We start from the raw sequence: 23,710 nt of genomic DNA, 5'->3' as shown, positions 1-23,710 counted from the left end.
GGAAGTGTGCATCAAAGGGCAGATACGTAATTTCCGGCGCGACAAGGCCTTTCCCATTTCAATGCACCCGATGAACGAGCAAGACAAAATGTGCCCCGCGTTTCCAGAGTTTCCACCGAGATCGGACGTAATCAAAGCGTGCATCCATGCAGACTTCGTGCACTGCTATATTCCATCATGCACCACGACTACGTAAAAAACAAAATGACGAAAATGGAGTCCGCTGCGCAATACACGTTCAAGTGTTCATACTGGTTTACCTGAAACTGTTACCATGAAACTGTTAAATCTCAATAAAGATAAGTACAGGCCGTGGGTTTGATGATTAAAAAGGAGGGGAGTTACATGGAATAAAGGAATGTGCAGTTATTGCTAGACAATAAGAAGACATTATTATCATTATAAATTATTATTGCAATAAGAATAATGTAAGAATGTTCGTTTCTATTGTAAGCGTCAAAGACCAAGAGACTGAAACATAAAGTCAGAAGAGTTTAATGAGTTCCACACAGGTAATGTGAACAATGAAGTGACGGACTTTCCGGAAAGGACAGAAGAGAGTCCTGAGACGTGCACAAAATCTTCATGAGTTCCGGTATATTCCATAGGTCTGCACTCCCTGGTGGGCACCTGTCATTTACCCTCGTCTTAGTAAATCAAGATACTAGCTTGATACAATGCTACACTGCTCTCTACTGTTATTAAAGTGGTGTAGCAACTGGCCAAAATACCAAATCGTTAAACTTTATGTACAACTAATCAGTGTTCTCTGGTTTATAGACTATGAATGTAAAAATTATATTGTTACCTCTGTCTCTGTTATTACGTTTTCACAAGGTATATTTTGTTAAAGTTATGAAGTAGCTACAAATGAGAAAAATCACCTTGAAAGTTATATTTGCCTATTGATATTCAATCTAAACAAAAAGAAACGGCTGTAACGACGATAACTTGACTTTTCTTCTATTAAATAATAAATAATTAAAAATAACGTACGTAATGTATGTATCGTACGCTCAAAGACAGCGGTGGAACTGCGGTCCGTAGTGTAGGCCTGTGCCATTTGGCGGCTACACTGAGGAGTACACATTCTCACCGGGAAGCTTCAAACTATACTTTGAGCAGTACTTCGAAGGGTACCTTCAAAAGGTGGCGAATTGAGACACGGCCCATGTTTGGTTTGGTTCATTTGGGCACTTCACCTTTGGCTCCGCCCAAACCTCAACCTGCTGCTTTGTGATTGGTCTGCCCAATCGCACCAGCAGGAGCAAGCCAAGTTGCGTTTTTGTGAGTTTGCGAAATCACAAACATCCTGCTGTGTATGTTATCCTCCACCTGCTTGTTTTTGAAGAACACATTAAGGAAAATTGACTTTTTAAGTTTTTAACTATGTTAGAATATTGTTCTCTCATCAAAACACACCGGGAGTTGTATTCTGCTTCATTCACGCTGTTTTCATATATCTGTAATTCAACCTGTACAGACTCAGACACAGAGAAAATGGGAATTAAAAAAGCTTTATTGCATGATTACGTGTTTGGCACTCAGATCCTGGCGGAAGACATATGCGAGAATGAGTTGAATGCTGATGAGCATTTAGGATATGTCTTTTCCCCAAGAATGGGATTTACTGGAGTCAGGGCCACAGTGCAATGTTAGGCATGATGCTGCACTGACTGAGGGGCTGGCTGAGGAGTAGGGACCTACCAAGAGAGGGGGGAAGCTTGTAATGCTGATGATGCAGAGGCAATGCAGCAATAGCAGAAGACGCTGCCATGGATGCGAGCAGGCTGTTGTTGCAGGCCGTTGTTGCAGGCCTTTGTTGCAGGCTTTAACTATGTGGCAGCCAGAGTTGCCATTGGAGTGCTTGAGGAACAAGCTGCACTGATATGGGTGAAAACTGAAGTACGAGTAGATAAGATCTTTGCAGTGATCGAAATTATTTGAGGGTGAGGTGAACTTCCCTATTCTTACAAACCCATAAAACGAAAGAAGAAAAATGCTAGAAAGAAGTGACTTAGAGGGGCCATGTGTAGGGTAGAGAGCAGCTTGCGAAGGAGAGGGAGTGTGATAAGGCATCTGGAATCAGGGAATCAGGGAGTGCTTATGAATGCTTGAAGATGCCGTTGAGGAGTAGTTACCATGGGAGCCATGAAAGAAACAATACCCACCATGGAAATGATGGTTGGACTCTAAAATCAAAGCAGTACAGAGAGAAGTGAGCCAACTGTCAGAGGCCCAGAGAGAGAGAAAAAAAAAGTACCCAAGAGGTACAGCCAGACGCCCATACCTGAAGCACTGGAAACTGCCAAGCAAAGGCTCCAAGCCTTGGCCAGCTGCCTAAAGTGGTACACATGAGATAATGAAGCCAAATGACTGTTTGCAACACAATCGGCGAAAGTGTAATGGCAGGGTAATAACATTAGAGCAGACCCACCAAGGCTGGAAGCCGAACAGTACTGGAAAGGTATATGGGAGAAGGAGGCACCACATAACCGAGATGCACATTGGCTGGTGGCTCTGAGAGAAGAACGCAGCAACCTCCCTGAAAAGAATCCAGTTACCGTCACAATGGCAGACATCCAGGAAAGAGTCTCATGAAAAACTGGACCGCACCAGGCCACGCCTACTGACTAAAGGACCTCACTGCTCTCCATGAGCAGCACAAATGAACCAGCTGCAAATGGATGGGACTCACCCTGAATGGCTAATCGAAGGGCGTACGATCCTGATCCAGAAGGATCCCTCAAAGGGTACAGTACCATCCAACTATTGGCCAATAACCTTTCTCTCCACAACATGGAAGCTCAGGCATCAAGTGGGCACATGGATCAATGCATGAGCACAGCACAGAAGGGCATCAGCAAAGATACCATGGGAGCCAAACATCAGCTCCTTGTAGACCAAACAGTTGCTCGAGACTGCAGAACCAGTAAGACCAACCCGTGCACTACATGGATTGACAACAAGAAAGCCTACAACTCAGTGCCACACACATGGATCACTGAATGCCTGGAGCTGTACAACATCAAGAGGACTCTAAGAGCCTTCATTGCAAATTCAATGAGGTTGTGGAAAACCAACCTTGAGGCCAATGGCAAGCCACAAGTGACCATCAAATGTGGCATATACCAAGGAGACGCACTATCCCCACTTCTCTTCTGCATAGGTCTGAACCCCCTCAGCTAAATCATTAACAACACTGGCTATGGATACCGACTCAGGAATGGGGCCACCATCAGTCACCTCCTCTACATGGATGATATCAAGCTGTATGCTAAGAATGAGCGAGACATCGACTCACTGATCCACAGCACAGACATTGGAATGTCATTCGGGCTTAAGAAGTGTAGCCAGATGGTGACAAAGAGAGGCAAAGATAAGATAAGATAAGATAAGATATGCCTTTATTAGTCCCACAGTGGGGAAATTCCAGAGTAGTCCACACAGAAGGGGTCCCACTCCTAGAAGGGACAATAGCAGACATTGAGAACAGTTACAAGTACCTTGGTATCCCACAAGCAAATGGCAACCTTGAAGAGGAAACAAGGAAAGTAGCCATGGCCAAATACCTCAGACAAGTAAGACAAGTCCTAAGGAGTCAGCTTAATGGCAAGAAAAAGACACAGGCAATAAACAGCTATGCCCTGCCAGTAATCTGATATCCAGCAGGAATCATAAGCTGGCCAAAGGAGAAGATACAGACCAGAGATGTTAAGACCCAAAAGCTCCTGACCATGCATGGTGGGTTCCAGCCCAAATCCAGCACCCTGAGACTGTCCGCGAGCCATAAGGAAGGAGGCCGAGGACTAGTGAGTGTGAGAGCCACAGTCCAGGATGAAACATCTAAGATCCATAAGAGCATTAAGGACAAGGCTGACAGATTGGTGACGGTGAACCAACTGGACATTGTGGTGGCGGATAAATAACAGAGCAAAGCCATTGTGATGGACATTGCAGTACCAAGTGATGGAAACATCAGGAAAAGGAACATGAGAAACTAGACAAATACCAGAGGCTCAAAGAAGAGCTGGAGATGGCCTGGAAGGAAAATGTATGTGTGTATATAGTCTGGATATTCTGGATTGGGAACACTGGAAGCATAGCAAATTACATTGTTGCAAATAAAACCTTTAACTGAATCCAACAAAATTCTGGGATCATAAAGCCCTTATTAATAACAACAAATTATTTCAGTTCAGACACACACTACTCTTAAAAACTGTTGTTGTGTAGAAATGAAGTATTGAAGTACCAACAAAGAGGGCTGGAGGGCGTGAAATTAAAGAGGAACAAGCAATTACTGTCTTGTGGTAAGAAAAAGAAAAAGGATTGTGGGTAACTTTGGAAGTGTTTACAAAGCAACTCCAAAAAATACACAAAAAACAATTCTAGAAAATTATTTGTGTCTTGCTGACCTACGTGTGTAATCCCTTGTGCCAGGATTCAGTATGCGCTACATATCCACCAAACAAGTCTCATTAGCCCAGTGCTTAAGAGCTTCTGAAGAATGTTTTTGATCCAAACTTTGAGAAAGACTAGATCGATCAAGGGACGGATCACAACATTGAAATCCCCACCTACAATTTAAAACTGGGCAATTTAAGCATTGTTTTTATGACAATTATAAAATTCTTTGTCAAAAATGTTAGGGGCATAGAATGAAAGAAAAGCAATAACTGTTGTTTCTATATTAATTTTCACAATTGCAATCCTGCCGAAATGATCATACCAGTAATCCAAAAGCCTAAACTGCAAGTTACGGTGGCAGACAACTGTCATATTCTCAGATGGAGGGGCAACAGACAGTTTTTCCTATTGACTGCACTGTGCTTTGCCATGAAATATCTAAAAGGTAAAGGCACACATGTTGAATCTGTTCATTTCTATCGAGAACACAGAAAAAAATGACTGTTATGTTTGTAAAAAGTCCATTTCTTCCAACTCCATTTGCTGAAGTTCACTTGTTTACTTGTATTGCATCATTTCCATTATCCATTATACAATTTGTCTTAACATCCCTAAGAAAGACTCTGATTTAGAATATAACAGTGATAAATTTCGACCAGAAAGCAGGTAGAGTGAGAGAGTTCATGCATACATCTTCCTAAACACAGGATTATATCTGTTTTTTGCACAAAAAATGTATTGTAATAATGAAGATTAATAAAGTTAAAATGAGCTGTACTATTAAAATACAAGGTTTATCAATTACATTTCCAGTCTGCTGCTGTGGTTCAGGCTGTTTTGCATATTTTATCACATACAATGTGGCCAAACATCTGAAGACCATCCTGGCTCCTCTGGTGGGCAACACAGAGCACCATATTGAGAACACAGCTGAATTTGTGAGCAAAATCAAGCATCTCCAATTTGATCTGGATGAGACCATGGTTTCATTTGATGTGACCTCTCTTTTCACTTGTATCCCCACATCAGTAGCAGTGGAGGCAGCAAAGAGGAGGCTACTGCAAGACACTAAGCTAAAAGAGAGAACAAAATCTGCAAGCTGCTTGAAATTTGTCTTAATACCACATATTTCCAGTTTAGAGGAAACTTCTACAGACAAATACACAGCTGTACGATGGGCTCACCGCTCTCTCCTGTTATGGCTAACTTATGCATGGAACAATTTGAACAGGAGGCATTGGCCTAATTTCCAGGCACGCCACCCACACACTGGTAACAATATGTGGATGACAATTGGACTAAAATCGAATTTCAAGATCTGGAACCCTTTCCTGCGCATATTAATATTAAACATAAGTTTCACATGGGAAGAAGTAAAGGAGATCAAACACATGGAGAAAGCCCGCTCTGTTTGTGGATATCCAAAATGGGCCTTCAATGGATCTGAGAGTGCTAAAAAAAAACAGGACAACATGGAATCTGAATCCAGAAGGAAAGGTGTTACTATCAAACAGCGGGTGTGTCTGAAAAACTTAAGAGCATTTTCAGACAGTATGAGATTCCTGTCTTTCTCAAACCCACAAACACTTTAAGACAAAAACTGGTTCACCCAAAGGACAAAACCCTGAGCCATAAACAAAGTAATATAGTCTACTCCATTCAGCGTAGTGAACACTGCAGTGAGCCTTACATTGGAGAGACCAAACAGCTACTCCATAAGAGAATGTACCAACACTGGAGTGAGAGTTCCTCTGGACCACAGTCCGCCGCACATCTCCATCTCAAAGCCACTAACCACTCCTTTGAAGATAGTGAAGTTCAGATCTTAGCCAGAGAAAAGAAATGGTTTGAGAGGGGAGTTAAAGAAGCTATTTTTGTTAGGAAAGAGAATCCTTCCTTAAACATCTATAACTCCACCCTCAGACCCAGAACAATGAGAACAATAGCATGGTCATTAATGGCTGAATAGGGTAGTTTCAGCTGAAAATGGAGACAATAGCTGTTTACAGTTTCAGTGTGGTTTGATCCTCCCCTCAGGAAGCACTGATGTGGAACAGATTTGTTTATTTAAAGGTGCACTAACTTTTTTTTTCTGATGGCTAGCACCTGCTTGTTCCCATAGAAATGTACAGAGGTGGGCAGAGTAACCACAAATTCTCCGCACGTAAGAGCAATATTTTACTCAAGTAGAAGGACAAAGTAGCTGTCCAAGAAATTATTTAAGTAAGAGTAAAAAGGTACTTGGATAACTACCACTCAAGCACAAATGGATGCACATTAGTCCTGGACACATCTGCTGCTGCCCATCCATGGGAATGGATCTCTCCTTCACTGTGGTGTACAAATTCTGGTATTTTCAAATCACAGACAAAAACAAAAAACAACAAAAAAAAAAAATCATATCCAAATGAGTGGTGCAAGAAAACAAAGGTTCAAATCATTTCATTTTGTCAACATAAAGCTTTTGTCACTTGACTTAGTCACAGTGGAAAGAGCAGTCAAAACCTTTACTCAAGTAGGAGCAAATGTATGCTGATAAATGAGTACCCTGAAGAGTAGAATTTCTTTAAAGAGTTACTCAAGTAAATGTAACTGAGTAAATATAACTGAGTACTACCCATATCTAGAAATGTACAGTGAGGCAAATAAGTATTTGAACACCCTGTAATTTTGCAAGTTCTCCCACTTAGAAATCATGGAGGGGTCTGAAATTTTCATCTTAGGTGCATGTCCACTGTGAGAGACATAATCTAAAAAAAATCTGGAAAACACATTGTATGATTTTTTAAATATTTTTTTGTATGTTACTGCTGCAAATAAGTATTTGAACACCTGTCTATCAGCTAGAATTCTGACCCTCAAAGACCTGTTAGTCCACCTTTAAAAAGTCCACCTCCACTCCACTTATTATCCTAAATTAGAAGTACCTGTTTGAGGTCATTATCTGCATAAAGACACCTGTCCACCCCATACAATCAGAAAGACTCCAAGTACTAATGTGGCCAAGACCAAAGAACTGTCAAAATGCACAAGAGACAAAATTGTAGACCTCCACAAGGCTGAAAAGGGGCTACGGGGCAACTGTCAAGCAGCTTGGTGAAAAAAGATCCACTGTTGGAGCAATTATTAGAAAATGGAAGAAGCTAAACATTACTGTCAATCTCCCTTGGACTGGGGCTCCATGCAAGATGTCACCTCGTGGGGTCTCAGTGATCCTAAGAAAGGTGAGGAATCAACGCAGAACTACACGGGAGGAGCTGGTCAATGACCTGAAAAGAGCTGGGACCACCGTTTCCAAGGTTATTGTTAGTAATACACTAAGACGTCATGGTTTAAAATCATGCATGGCACGGAAGGTTCCCCTGCTTAAACCAGCACATGTCCAGGCCCGTCTTAAGTTTGCAAGTGACCATTTGGATGATCCAGAGGAGTCATGGGAGAAAGTCATGTGGTCAGATGAGACCAAAATAGAACTTTTTGGTCTTAATTCCACTTGCCGTGTTTGGAGGAAGAAGAATGATGAGTACCATCCAAAGAACACCATCCCTACTGTGAAGGATGGGGGTGGAAACATCATGCTTTGGGGGTGATTTTCTGCACATGGGACAGGATGACTGCACTGTATTAAGGAGAGGATGACTGGGGCCATGTATTGCAAGATTTTGGGGAACAACCTCCTTCCCTCAGTTAGAGTATTGAAGATGGGTCATGGCTGGGTCTTCCAACATGACAATGACCTGAAGCACACAGTCAGGATAACCAAGGAGTGGCTCTGTAAGAAGCATTTCAAGGTTCTGGAGTGGCCTAGCCAGTCTCCAGACCTAAACCCAATAGAAAATCTTTGGAGGGAGCTCAAACTCCGTGTTTCTCGACAGCCCAGAAACCCTCAACAGGGTAAACTGAAAGGTATGATGGTCTTAAAATGTCATTTTATCAGGACATCAGCAGTTACACAGCCACATTTTTACATCAAGGCTAATGCATATGCAATATTTGTAACTTGAACAAGTAATAAATACAGAACGTTAATTAACAAGTTAAAAAAGTAGTTAGATTTATTTTAAATCCGGCCCTTTGAAGGCAGCTATTTTGCTAATGTGGCCCCCGGTGAAAATATGTTTAGTTTTAGCTAGAACGTTTGACAGTATGGCATTAAACTATACATCCATCACTGTTTGTAGTGCTGCCCTCTGGGATGCGCTATTGGACAATAAAAACCCACAGTTCAAGACTGGGCAACAGTTTTTTCAAAGCATTGAACTCTGTGTAAAAGGTTCTGCCTTGTGTGTATTTTAAATGAGAACTATTATGGAGCTACTGTTACTGCAGTAATTGCAGTTTATGTAAAGAGTGTGACGTCACAGCATTTGACTCCAATCCATTGATGCTCATCGGGGCTAGCAGCATAATTTCATGAAAACAGAAAGTTAAAACCATACTTTGAAACACTCTTTATGAAGATAGACAAGGTTTATGCTATACTGTGGAAGATTATAACAAAGAAACATTTCCATGGAAACAAGCAGGAATAGGTCCTCCTTCAGGCCAAATAAGGATCCAGTTTGTGGAGATGCAAGGCTGCTCACAGTATGGACACATTTGTCTGTTTTTAAATAAAAAAAACATCCATAATTATTTGAGTCTATTGTTTTGGCTGTGGCTAAGTGGTTCCCTTTCACTTACAATGTCTTAAGAAAAACTTATGATTTACACATGTAAAGACTTTAAGACAAGATTTTAAATAAAAATCAAATAAAAGAATCACACAGAATTTAGTTCTGTTGAAGCAACACAGCCTCTTTAATAGCATTTGGAGTGAAAAATTACACTTAAGTTATTAAAATCAAGTCTGTCTTTTGAGATATAGAACAAGAAAACAACATGCAATTCATGAGAAATATTTCATTGAACAAATCCTAATTGAGTTTTGCTTTCAACAGTTTTTTTTTTTTCTCCAAACAAAATGGATTCAAACTATTGGAAACAATATCAGTATGGCGGTTGGAGGAAAACCAGAAATAAAAAAAGAAATCTCAAGAACAAAAATCATACTTTAAAATATATATTATATACGTATGTACACATCCTCCAGTTCACGGGCTGTTCCCTTTCAACAGTCACAATCAAAATGAAGCAGAGACAAGTCCCCAAAAAGAAAAATGACAAATCAAATCAGTAAAATCAATAGAGGAGCTGTGATCTGCACCCAATTTTCTGTTTTCTTATGTCTCCTCTGCAAAAGAAAGAACAACAGTTTGCTTGGAATGACTAGAATTTGTGGTTTTGAAATCTGCTAATGATTCTGGACTATTTTGTATAATGGGCAAATTGTGGGGAAAAAAAAAAAAATCTATCAATTTCCTTTTAGAAATGTAATACTGATAGTTCTTAAAGGTCCTATAATACACAAAAGTGACTCTTGTAAGTTAAGCAAGTTAAGGTATGTTAAAAAGTTACCTCATCAAAAACATACCCGGAGTCGTGCTTTGTTTCATTCGCACATGTTTGGAGATGAAGACAGACAATAAAGGATTACTCAAAGCTCTGTTCTACCTTGTGGCATCACCAAGTGGTTACCAGGTACCTTTTACCTTGGAAATTCCATAACTGAAATTATCTGTGATTCTAGTGAAGGTGTATGGAGTTTTAAAACACTATAGAGCATGGCCTGTATTACCACGACTTCACAAGGTGTAACAGAGTGTTTTCAGTTTGAGAGAAGAACTCAGCCTGAAATTTGTGTGTTAAACATGTGTAACCAAGACAAAACACAACTCCAGGTATGTATTTGATAAGAAAACAGCATAATACGGCCTCTTTAAACTTTAAATTTTAACCAGAAAACCCTCAAAAATATTAAGTATTGATAAAAAAAAAAATTAAAAAAAATTACTTTAGTGGCAAGTTAGGAATTGACGTAGTCCACAATCTACTGTATTTTATATTGTTTTAAATTGCCTGCTTCTATCTGCTTTCTTTTTGTATCTTTCCTCATTCAAAGCTACAAAAATACCAAAAATATTTCCTCATTCAAGTTAATTTGAGGGGAAGAAAATAAAAGAGAATTACTGATTTAAATGTTAAAGCATTATAATAGTAGGTTTCTAATGCAGTCCTACATCATCATTGACAAAGTTTGTAGCTGAGGCTTTAAGAGCGCAGTGACTACTGAAGAACAGCAGAGGGCAAAATATTAAAATTAAAGTACCGGTAGTAATCTGTTGAGTCTGTTTGTAGCATATTCAAACTGCAATTATGCAAAAAGGCCAGTTTCATAAGACCCAATAGAATTCAGATGTTTTTTACCAATCTGTATTTTATGTTTAATATTAAGGTTAGACTTAAAATAAAAATAAAACAAAAATAAAACAAAAAAGCGTGTCAAGTTTTTGCTTTACTTCCAAATGAAAATACTAAATATTCAAATTTTCCTGAAAAAGTAATTAAAAAAATACAGGCTTTATTGTATTTATTGGACTGCATTACCAACAGTCAAAAATAAAATAAATAAAACATTTAAAAGAAACCGATAATCTTGTGAAACTGGCCTACTGCATTACAAACTGAAAAATATTGTTTGCAAAAATCACTCCACACTTTAAGTTTTATTTAAATTCAAATATTTAGAAAAATGGTGATGGCATTTACAGTTTTCTCAGTTTTATAATTTACTTTTAATGTTCAGGCGATATGTCTTAACAAGGAGTTTGAATCAGACAGAAAGATACATTTTAAAATAGTCAACCTTAAAACTGTCTAATAATGTTACTGTACACTAGTGGTTTAAATATTTAATGTTACAAATGTCGCATTACAGTAAGTGAATTGTCAGATTATTTCCAATGGGAGACAATAAATTGGAATTTTGGTTTGACATAGAATTCTGCAATCTTGACGTGACTTTATACCACCCCAAAATTAAAAAAAGGCATAGAGGGCAGCACTGAGTCACACTAACAGACATAACCGGTCCGGAAAAAAACTAACAAAACAAAAAAAATTAAGAAATCTAAATTTGAATTGTCAAGGCAATACAGAAATTTTACTAAAACTTCTACCCCTCATTTATAAAGAATGGATACTGCCTGGATGCTTTCACTCCCCTGTTAGAAAATAAAGTAATCCTTCGGAACACCACTATCTGAGCCCATGGTTTGGAGGGGAGTGGGTTTTTAGCTAGCAAATGTTTTCCCTGTGTCTTCCTTGCCTTTGTACGTCCTCTTCCCATGTGTGAACGGTAGGTATCTGTACTTGATCATGTGCTGAAAGACAAGAACATGCAAGAAAATGGTTAAAGTAAAATATTAAGAATTATCCAGGTCTTTGAAACGTCTTTGAACATGTTAGGGTGCACTCACACTAGCCCAATTAAACTTTGCACAAGTGCAAAAAAGCCCCTAAAGCTTTGGAGCCTTTGTCCAGTTTGAGTCCAAACGATTCATGCCCAGATGCGGTGTATACATACACACATTTTGGTATAGATCTACGCTTATCTTCAGTAAGAAAATTTCAGAAATTTTACATCCTCTCATCTCCTTTTGTCTACTCTGCTCAATACTGTTGTTTAAACCATAAACTGACAGAGGAGCATGTACCCCACAGGACTACTATCTGCTGTTGAGCTTGTTTCTCTGGTACAGCATTAGCTCTTCAGCACAACATACACTGCCTGGCCAAAAAAACAAAAACAAAAAAAAATAAAAAAAGAGTCGCGACCTGGATTTAACTAAGCAAATAGGTACGAGCCTCCTCCAGTTGGTCAGGTCTAGGTTCAGCAACAGTATGTGCTCAAAGAATGAGGTCAGCTGACTACCCGAATATACTGAGTGACCAGGTTAATCCATCAACGGATTTTTTTCTTCCCTGATGGCGCGGGCATATTCCAAGATGACAATGCCAGGATCCATCAGGGTCAAATTGTGAAAGAGTGGTTCAGGGAGCATGAGACACCATTTTCACCCATGGACTGGCCACCACAGAGTCCAGACCTTAACCCTATTGAGAATCTTTGGGATGTGCTGGAGAAGGCTTTGCGCATCGGTCAGACTCGACCATCATCAATGCAAGATCTTGGTGAAAAATCAATGAAACACTGGATGGAAATAAATCTTGTGACATTCCAGAAGCTTATCAAAACAATACCACAGTGAATGTGTGCTGTAATCAAAGCTAAAGGTGGTCCAACAAAATGTTACAGTGTGTGAACTTTTTCTTGGTGATGACTTTTTTTTTTGGCCAGGCAGTGTATAAACAAGCAGTACTACGTGATGACATCACCGTGATGACATCACCGAGCAATGGCTCAGTTCTGTGGCCCACACTCACACCTGCACAACTGAACACTTCTCAATGCCACTGGAGCAAGGCACAGTTCAAAAAGCCTAGTCTGAGTGTGTACTGAGTATTTTGTAGTTAACAGTTGTGAATAATTGTAAAAAGGGGGATTTTTGTTATTGCCTTGAGGGCTTAACATGGTAATAGTACACTTGGAGTGAAGCTCTTACCTTGATCTGCCTCTTCATAGTGATGCAGAAGAGCATGATGAAGTACATGACCAATATGGGCCAAAACACCGGTACGTTGAAGGCCTCAAAAAATGTACAAATCATGGCAATGACGATGCCTTTTGTTGCCGAATGCCTGTCAAACAAGAATATACTATGTTAAAAAGGTGCCATCTTAAAAACACAAAAAACTGAACTAGTTTAAAAAGGTGTGCAACGGTTCAAAGTTATTCCTCACTTGTATTGCACATTAACTAAGGGTGGAAGACATATCAAAACATGGACAATATCGCAATTGTTGTTCTGGAGATATACTCAATAGTCAAATTTACATATTGTTTATAAATAAAACTATAAAAAATATAGCAAAGGGAGTAAAAAAAAATAAAAATAATAATAATAATAAAGAAATTGCTGAAAAAGCTAGTGTAATCTGGTGCTAGATTTGAACCTCCACCAAGACACTGAAACTAACATGTTATAACACATAAAATATCTGAATATTGTTATCAACATAATGAGACATTAAAAAATATATTTATATATTCCATCTCATCAATATCAGCCACCCATAATGCTAACAATGCACTTCCTGATTCTCTGACAATAAAACATTTTAGAATTAGATGCAGGCAGTATACAGTTGAATTACTGAACTCAAAAGCTGCTAATACAATATATGTATATGTATAATATACAGGGCTTAAAAAGTATGATTTAAGATTTAACTTGGCACTTTTTTTCCAAGGCAAATCCAAACACCCTACACTTTTACATCTATGCCAGTTAGACAAAGAGAGCAGATGTAACATACATCAATGTACAGCATTTTTAGCATTTTCAAAGAAGGTGAAATTGTTATTAATTCTAAATATTATTCAAACACATCTTGAAATAATTGTCCATGACCAAAATCTGTAAACACAAAAGTAACATCAGTATCTTTAAAATAAGAAAATAATACAATTTATTAGGGAGGGTATATGGGTGATATTTGGCACTGGTACTTTTTCTGCACTACCCTAGTCCCTACAATTTTTTTTGTATTAACAGAAATATTTGCTACTACCCCAGTTTGGGGATACTGTGAGACAAAGCTTAGTGGGAACTTAGTGATAATTTCATAACAGCTACCTTGCAACTGTACTGTAAACAAGAAGCAAAGCCAGCCTAATTTACACAACAGTAATGACATGAATAACATATATGAGAACACCTTTGTTTTGTTGAAAGAGTGTTGAAACTGTCCCCTAAATGTGAACCTTGATGTTAATTGTCCCTGCCTTTTAGATGGAAACTTTTATATTTCTATCATAAATGGTTACAAATGTTAAGGGTAAAGTGTGAAATAAGCATTCTGATGTATTGATTTAACAAATGAAAATATATATTCCCTTAGTGAATAGACTTAGCCAAATATGAGCTTTGAAATCAGCAAGGACATAATGACACTGTTAACAGCTATTTACACAGCAAAAAAGTAAATCTAAGAAATTATATATTTTATTCTGAATGATGTAAGAATATTCAAGAGGAGGTGTGTGCTAATAAGCAACGTGATTGAATTGTCATCTATCGCAGTCTATGGTCCCAGACCCAACCTGCATTCAAACAAAACATAGGGGGGACCAGAGAGCCACACAACATAACCGTGGTGCTTCTTCCAACAATAATCTGAGCACTCGAATTTGATATTGTGACTAATGATGTCAAGATAAATTGGTTAATCAATACTCGTTATTATTCAGGTCATATTAAAAAAAATTTAAGTACTCAACATTGATATGGGAAGCAATTTTGAACAGAGACATTTTTAACATCCCTTGTAACATGCTTGATATTTAATCCAAGGCTGTTAAGTCATGATAGTTAATCAATAAGAATAAATCATCATACAATTATGATATTACTTCTTCCTAACAACAGAAAAACATACCAGAATTTGAACTCCGGTAACCTCCTGATGAATGGACGAAATTCCTCATTCTGCTTGGTCGGAAGAGCTGGACCATCATCTGTGATAAGGAAACCAAATGGTATTGTTTATTTCCTATTTGTTAAATTATTGTGCATGTTTTGAAGGCATATTTTCTCTCCCTCCACCAACGTACCTTCATCAAGCAGTGACGGGTCCACTTTAGGTGACAGGAAAGCAATGAAGAGGTTGAGATGGTAGATTCCCAAAGCATAAGTTACTATATACCAACCCTAAAAAGAAGACGATAATAGTTTAATTAAACATGAACTACAGAATTTTTTGTCAAATCCTTGTTTAACTTTTAACTTGATCCTCCTTATGACGCTGGGCAAGTGTTGACACAATTTTAAATGTGCACGATAATGTAACTATTCTGTTGGAGGAATGTGTAGTTTTTCCAATAGCCATTAGGCCTCAGTAATAGCAAATTTTTGAATAATCAAGAAGATGTCGGTAATGACCCATCGATCACATTTACATGAGGTCAAAGCCTCAGTAAAAGTCACTATTGAGTGTGTTAAACTTTTGGTGTTTTATTTTAGATCATAATTAACTAATGGCTGACCAACTTTCTTAAACATTCAGTTGTATGTGCACTGTTCAACTGGCTGTAACTCCACAATTCCACATCTACAAAGGCTTTCTGGAGGGTCTGCCACCTTCTTGCCTCCATGATGATAGTAAATTCTTTGCCTGGAATATTCCACAGTATAGCATTAGTGTTTCTTTTCCATGGAAAGAAGAAACACAATTTACAAGTCAGATCTGTGAAGAGGAATTCCCCTCAGAGTATGAATGCATGTTTTTACAAGTTTTTTTCACCTGTAACTGAATACCATGAATGCAATGTTTAATGTCATGCTATGGAACATTCCTGAAAAAGCAAAGAAAACAAGTCCGTTATGGTGCAGTTTACAATTCCTTTTAGTGATTTAATAAGACTTTGGTTGAAATGTGTTTTTGTTCATAGAAATGTACTGAGAGAATGAGTAGAGTTTTTTGCGTTACCTGTAGTATGTACACTCTGATCATGTAGATTGCTGTGAGTAGTAAGGTCGCAGCCCATCTCACTGCATAGAACGGTGTTGACTTGTCCAACCATGACTGATAGATCTGTTTGAAAACGTAAAAAAGTCCATTTTTTTTGCAGCTACAGTTTCTTAAATTTCATAAAAATGATAATTCAGGTTCTGTCGAAAATGTACAATTTAAAGGAATAAATTAATAGATTAGAAAAATGTGTTCTTGAAATATTTGTTTCCCCATATCTGAGCAGTAAGGCTGTGGTCCTATAGTCGTTAATTTGATTAATTAATCGATGGTGATTAGTTGACTAGTACAAATTTAGGTCAACCAAGACATTTTATTTACATTAGAAAGGATTTATATGGGACAACAGCTAGATATGGAGTAAATTACCTGAAGATTTGACAGTCCTGCCCCCTTCAAAGTCAGGTCCAGTTCCGTAAGTAAAATTTCCATTCATCTTTGAGGCGAACCAGCTACGTGGTAACTATTATCCATAACTTGGTTGTTTTAAGCAAAACGTTTTAATAACTTAGCACTTTATAAAGTTGCAGAAGATAGATAGTTAGATAGTTATAAGTCTTGTGGTCATTAGTTGCCAGGTAGCTAATTAAGCCTGAGCAGGCTTTCAGACTTAATCATTTTTTTTGGAAAGTTTAAGAGAAAAATTAATGGGAAATTTGAGCTTGAACTGAGCTCCATAGTTAGTTTTGCATTAACCTTGTGGAAGTGTAGTCTTGTGAGAACAGTTTGGGTCAGTTACATGGAGATACATAATAGTTTTGAGAGCTTTTGCCACACCCCCTTAACTAATTAATCGGTAGGACATGTTTTTAGTTGACTACAGCAGCCCTATTGAGCAGCCATATTGAAATGCCCAACAGGCCTTATTTCTTGCATTACTGTCTTATCCAAAAGGGCCTGCAATTGAACATGTCCATCAAATAGATAATAGTTACATTCTATAACTTTACCTGTCCAATCCGTGTAAAAAAGACTGCGACTACCGATGGTTTTCCATGGATTGACTCCCCAGCACTATCCCCTTCTGACATTCTGAAACAGAAAATTTGTATTTGTTTTATTTATTATTATTATTATTATTATTATTATTATTATTATTATTAATTATATATATATATATATATATATATATATATATATATATATATATATATATATATATATTATATGCATGTTGGACTCCGGCAGGGCTGCCCTTTGACACCGGTTCTGTTCATTATATTTATGGACAGAATTTCTAGGTGCAGCCTGGGGCCGGAGGGGGTCTGGTTCGGGAACCACAGGATCTCATCTCTGCTGTTTGTGGATGATGTTGTCCTGATGGCTTCATCGAGCCAGGACCTGCAGCAGGCACTGGGGCGGTTTGCAGCCGAATGTGAAGTGGCTGGGATGAGAATCAGCTCCTCCAAATTCGAGGCCATGGTTCTCGACCAGAAAAAGGTGGTTTGCCCTCTCCAGGTGGGTGGTGAGTCTCTGCCCCAAGTGGAGGAGTTCAAGTATCTCGGGGTCTTGTTCACGAGTGAGGGAAGGATGGAGCGTGAGATTGACAGGCGGATCGGTGCAGCGTCTGCAGTGATGCAGTCGCTGTATCGGTCCGTTGTGGTGAAGAAGGAGCTGAGCAGGAAGGCGAAGCTCTCGATTTACCGGTCAATCTACGTTCCCACCCTCACCTATGTTCATGAGCTCTGGGTAATGACCGAAAGGACAAGATCGCGGATACAAGCGGCCGAAATGGGTTTCCTCCGCAGAGTGGCTATGGGCGCACCCTTAGGGATAGGGTGAGGAGCTCAGTCACACGGAAGGAGCTAGGAGTAGAGCCGCTGCTCCTACACGTTGAGAGGAGCCAGCTGAGGTGACTCGGGCATCTGCTCAGGATGCCTCCTGGACGTCTCCCTAGGGAGGTGTTCTGGGCATGTCCCACCGGGAGGAGGCCCCGGGGAAGACCCAGGACAGGCTGGAGGGACTATGTCTCTCGGCTGGCCTGGGAACGCCTTGGGATCCCACCGGAGGAGCTGGAGGACGTGTCTGGGGTGAGGGAAGTTTGGGAGTCCCTGCCTAGACTGCTGCCCCCGCGACCCGGCTCCAGATAAGCGGAAGAAAATGGATGGATTATTATTATTATTATTATTATTATCATCATCATTTTATCATTATCATCAATTTTTTATTAATAAAATACTGGCTTTATAAACTCACAATATTGGTTACCACGTGCTAAAAATGTATTAATACCTTTATTACAATAGAGCTGAGTCTGATAACTTGAACCCAGACAAACCTGAAAGGTACAACTCCTTTTCATGAAACTATTGAAAGCCTCTGGCACTGCCCCAGGAGGCAATCATCACTACGTAACCACAGAAACTTGGAATAATTATAAATGAGTGGTGACAGTTGATAACTACTGTTGAACTTAGCACATCTAAAAAGGTATTGCTGGGTTTCAAAAAACATCACAAAAGAATAAAATAAATATGCTTTGCACATTTTAGCAATTTCACCTTTACACAATTTGACATGGTTTCGTTTAGTGATCAAATTACCAGATGATTGCCACGGAAATGTTGTCTATTAATGGATTAGATCAGTTCTAATAAAATCGATATGTCCATGAATTTGACACAGTGAACTAGTGACACCAATGGGTATTTATGCATTAATTCACCAAATCACATATTAAATTTTATAAATCGTGTGAAAAAATCTCACTAGGTGTAAAAATGTCATTCAAAGTTTGAAAGACCAAAGCAAAAAGACAGTAGGGCACAACCCCCACTGACCTGCAATTAAAGATTTCTTCAACACAGCAAAAAGAAAAAAACAAAACAAAACTCTAACCCACAAATCCCAATCTCCCTCTTGCTAGCAAGTTAAAAACGTAACGCTAGATCGAGACAGAAACACACAGCGCAAGGCCGATCATTTGATTTCGTTTCACTGACAAATTGATTTCTAACTGTGTAGCCTGTTCCTTTTCCGGACAAGTTATGCTAAATTATGATATTACTGCACCTTATGTCCAAATCGCCCTAACGCTGTATACTTGCCTAACCAGAATAAGATATGGCAAATCAAATGTAGAAAGTAGTTGTGTTCCAAGCTATTAGCTTACTGCAACCGCTCATGAATAGCTTCCAGGCTAATCAGAAAGCAAATAAACCGTAATAAAATACGACAATAAAGAATTCGATAGACGTAATTCAAGCCATGGTCGTATATAAACACTTATTTAATGAATTTTGTAATGTCTATAATAAAGATTTCCTCATGAAATAGCAATAAAACCATTCATATAAAGGATGGAAATTGGTAAACGCTAACTAGCAATGTTGCCCTTTAGCCCAAATCACCTGCCAACATGGGCATTGTAGTTCTTTTGTTGAATCAAACAAGCCGTACGTAGCTTTGAGACGTAAATATGACACAACATTTCCCATAAAAGATTGCGCTCACTTCTTTCAAGCTAATTCTTCTATGTGTAGTTCTTTATCCTATCTATCGCAGTGCAAATAAGGATGTACTAAACTACAAATCCCAGGAAGGAGTGTAAACATTGACAACTCACTTCCTGCGGTCCTGCTCGTAGCGGTTATCAATCTAGCCGAGCCAACGCTAACACACAAACATGTTCAAGGAAACGCGATAGAATGCACTTTTTGGCGAATTTTAATGAGAAATGCTACATCTCTAACCAATAATGTGCTCGTGATATGCATGTCTGTTGTAGATCCATTGAAAATCTCGGTGTGTGGGTGTTGCTTTACCTGATGCGGCCGCTGTGTCACTACCCCGGCTCGGACTAGCCTCGCTGCACTGGCCCCTCCGGAGTGAATGGAGTGAACACGTCAGTATTTCTGCGAGTAGTCGAGCACAGCCATGACAGGAGCCAGCCAGGACGCATAGTCAAACAAGAGACATCGATGGTATCGAAGTCGTACGGACCACTAATCAATATATTTTATACCACGGTCAGAGAGAATTCCAATGGCTAACTTCGTAGCGTTAATACTGTATAACACACAAGTAATCCAGCAACAGTTAAATCACATTCTGTATTATCCAATAAATGCTCAACTCATGGGGCAGCAGGGACGTGCACAGACAGGGTCCAGATAGTGCTCAAGCACCTGCCCTTTTGACTTAAGCGCCCCTGTGATCAGCACATTTTTGAGGTTTAATATTTGCCCCATGAAGACAGCAGATGTGTAAAAGTTGTTTTAAATACTCAACAATAAAACGTATATCAGTGCCGTTTTGCTCCCGTCTCTCTTGCCTCTTACTGGCATGCGCCTGTCGCAGCTACAGACTTCATATGTTTAGAGTCCATAAACGCATTCTACACAATCTAAGCTTTTAGCCATTTTTTGTTTATGGTCAATCCGCCTCTTATTCACGATGTTAGGAGCAAAACAACTGATGCAATAATATGTCTGTAGATTCAATTGCATGAGTATGTCGCATGGGTGCACGGCGCATTTCTCGAAAAAAAAAAGTTGAATGTTGAAAACAACAACATAACATTTAAGTCTATGTGTGTGGACAAAAGTTTTGGACTGGACTGTGACAGTTCTCTGAAGCATTTGTCCACGGCCCAATGAGAGGCTGCTGCTCAGACAGTAGCTGCGCTCAGTGTACTGGAGCAGGGGCAGAGCAGACGGAGGGGCGAGATGGCTGGGACTCCACAGACAACCAAGTGATCAGTCTTTCTAAAATGGAACTTAATAACAAGAATGGCATAAAAGTAGTCAATTGTTATAGTCTAATAAACAGTTGCATGTTCTGAGTCTTAGAGAGAAGCAGGCAACAACAATGATCGTATATCCCATTATTCTGTATTGACTGCCAAAAAAGATTACATGTTATTAGTTTTTAAAGAACTAAGATTATCAACCTGACTCATTTAATTACCCTTATTTTATATAATCTTTATGTATGTATTGCTTGTCTTCTTGTGTGTGTATCTATAATAATTTGTAAGCTATGTATGTTTAGAATAATTTGTATGTTCGTCTATAATAACACGTTGCTTATAGTCTTGTATTTATATAGGCAATAAGCTACGTGACAAACAAAAAAGGCATTGTAGAACACCAGACACTTAGCAGCTCCTCACTGTTTAATTCTTACATAACTGATTGATCCATAAAGTCCCAGGGGAGGCTCCAGATTGTTGCATTTTGCAATTTGTGTGAACCTACTGAATTGAAAGACTTGCAGGTCTAATTCAAAGAATAGGCTATGTCCTCATATTTAAAAAGTGATAATTTATTTCTTACATAAAGATACCACCTTTGCCAGAATGAAATTTAAATTTACTGAAGGCTATTTATATCCTGCCTACCACACAAAAGATTGCCTCATAATACAATCACCAGTGTTGGGAATAACGGAGTTAAACTATAACAGCGTTACTAACTGCATTATTTTTTTCACTAACGGAGTAATCTGACTAATTACTTTTCCCAATGCCGTTACCGTTACTGACAATAAAATGTGGCGCGTTACTTTTAATTGAGTTCACTCTGCTCTTCATCAGAGTCTCTCAGCCAAGGAGCTGCACCACTGTTGTGTTTCTTTGGTGAAAGCGGAGGCTGGGGTGAGATAAAAGGCTCGTTTGAGATGAGGCGGGCACAGATACGATCACCGTCGATCGGTGCGCGGTGCATGCCGGTTAGTTTTGTGTCCAAGATTCCACCGACTTGCTCTGACGTAGGCCGTGTCCCAATTCGCCAAACAGGCCTTAGGATCACCATTCGAAGTGTGCATCGAAGGGCAGTTACGTAATTTCTGCACCCCGTGGTGGGTACGTGTCATTTACCTTCGTGTTAGTAAATCAAGATACTAGTTTGATGTAGCGCTGCACTGCAAGAAAATCCCTCACAATAATAATATGGAAAGAACTGGCACGGTATAGAAGGGAAACAGCGCCCTTTACTGTTATTAAAGTGGTGTAGACACTGGCCAAAATACCGAATTGTTACACTGCAATATCCCACTATATACACCACTAATCAGTGTTCTCTGGTTTATGGACTATGAATGTGAAAATTATATTTTTACCTCTGTCTCTGTTTTTACAAGGTATATTTTTTTAACCCTTTAAAGTTATGAAGTAGCTACAAATGACAAAAAAATCACCTTGAACGTTATAATTGCCTATTGATATTCAATCTAAACAAAAAGAAATGGCTGTGACGACGACATCTTGACTTTTCTTCTATTAAATAATACATCATTAAAAAATAACGTACGTAATGTGCGTATCGTACACTCAAAGACAGTGGTGGAAGTGCGGTCCTTGGCGTAGACCTGTCCCACTTCAGCAAGATGGCGGCTACACTGAGGAGGGCAGATTCTCGACCAGAACCTTCAAACTACACTTTGAAGAGTACTTCAAAAGGTGCATTTGGCGAATTGAGACACGGCCGTAACCTGTGTGCCGGTAAAGGGAAGTTTCTGAGCAAGGCGAGCGCAGCAGCTCTCCACCGACTGTGGCCGCCTGCATGGACTACAAACGCTTAATGCATGATGGGAAATGATGTCCTGTCCACACGTTCATTGACAGCTGATTGGGTCCGAGTTCTGTTTTGATCAAAAACGTGACCGTGTTGTCTCCAAAGAGGAACAGGCTCAGATCAGAGGTTTGAAAGATCCTGCTTCTAAGATACAACCACTGGTCCAATCGTTAGGATGGATAGATAGATAAATAAAGGAATAGACAAGTGTTAGTAGGGATTGTGTGAATCTTTTAATGAATGTTAAAGAGATGGATAAAGTTCAGTTTATGTTGAAATAAAAGTGATTAATATTTGAATACTGGACAGAATTACAGTGTCTGGCCGTCCCCATCCCGAAAACTCCGCACCCCAGCGACCCCCTGTGGCACTGACCTCCCACATCATGAAGACTCTGGAACGACTCCTCTTGGAGCAGCTGCGGCCAAGGGCCCAACATCTGCAGGACCCCCTCCAGTTCGCCTACCAGCCCCACCTCGGAGTAGACGACGCCATCCTGACCCTACTCCACAGAGTCTACCCCCACCTGGACAAGCCGGCTACCACTATGAGGGTCATGTTTTTTGACTTCTCCAGTGCCTTTGACACCATCAAGCCGGCTCTGCTGGCTGAGAAGCTGGCTGTGATGCAGGTGGATGACTCCTTGGTGTCCTGGATTGTGGACTATCTTACTGGAAGACCACAGTATGTACGCTTACAGGGCTGTGTGTCAGACAGAGTGGTCAGCAATACCGGGGCTCCACAAGGGACAGTCCTCTCTCCCTTCCTCTTCACTCTCTACACTAGGGGTCACCAACCCTGTGCCCGCGGGCGCCATGTTGCCCCCAAGCCCCACATGAGTCGCCCGCAGACCGGTTCTAAAAATAGCACAACTCACTAATGAGCTGCATCTAAAATTTAATTTTACTCTGTTGCTTTTTTTTTTTTTTTTTTTTATCACCCTTGCGTTTATATAGATTTAAAAATGACAATATCTTAAACATATGTTCATTATATGTGAAGTTTAGATAAGTTAAGGTGAACTTTGACCTACTCACTTCAAAGGTCAGTATTGTGCGCGTGACAAAACCAGTGCTCCGCTCACGAGCGCTGTGAGGATGCACTGAATGCAGTTTCTTACTCCAAAACATGGTAGAAAATAAAGAGATCACTTTCACAACGATTTAAGACTGTAAAAGAAACCTGCGCGTATCTCATCTGCGGAGCGACTGTGGTGACGGCAAAGCGACACAATGTGGAGGGACATTTCACTA

The 23,710-nt window shown here is 39.5% G+C and overlaps 1 protein-coding gene across 2 annotated transcripts; it reads right to left on the bottom strand.

Annotated features, from left to right (window-relative positions):
• Nucleotides 1-9,181: 9,181 nt before the first annotated feature.
• On the bottom strand, nucleotides 9,182-19,800 carry rer1 (retention in endoplasmic reticulum sorting receptor 1). Of its 2 annotated transcripts, XM_033969112.2 has the most exons (8): nucleotides 19,707-19,800; nucleotides 16,893-16,974; nucleotides 15,901-16,005; nucleotides 15,026-15,122; nucleotides 14,851-14,929; nucleotides 12,915-13,050; nucleotides 11,618-11,672; nucleotides 9,182-9,643 (listed from the first exon to the last, which is right to left on the bottom strand). In XM_033969112.2, the coding sequence occupies exons 2-8, from the start codon at nucleotides 16,971-16,973 to the stop codon at nucleotides 9,633-9,635; spliced, it is 564 nt and encodes a 187-aa protein (XP_033825003.1). In that variant the 5' UTR covers nucleotide 16,974; nucleotides 19,707-19,800; the 3' UTR covers nucleotides 9,182-9,632. The 2 variants fall into 2 exon arrangements, with proteins under 2 accessions (XP_033825003.1, XP_055079055.1); XM_055223080.1 differs by having other exon boundaries at nucleotides 9,182-11,672.
• Between the last annotated feature and the right edge of the window lie 3,910 nt (nucleotides 19,801-23,710).

Source organism: Periophthalmus magnuspinnatus, chromosome 7, assembly GCF_009829125.3.
Source record: "Periophthalmus magnuspinnatus isolate fPerMag1 chromosome 7, fPerMag1.2.pri, whole genome shotgun sequence".
NCBI classification, from domain to species: domain Eukaryota; kingdom Metazoa; phylum Chordata; class Actinopteri; order Gobiiformes; family Gobiidae; genus Periophthalmus; species Periophthalmus magnuspinnatus.
Note: the sequence above shows the minus strand (reverse complement) of the source record. Positions and strands in the feature narration are given on the sequence as shown.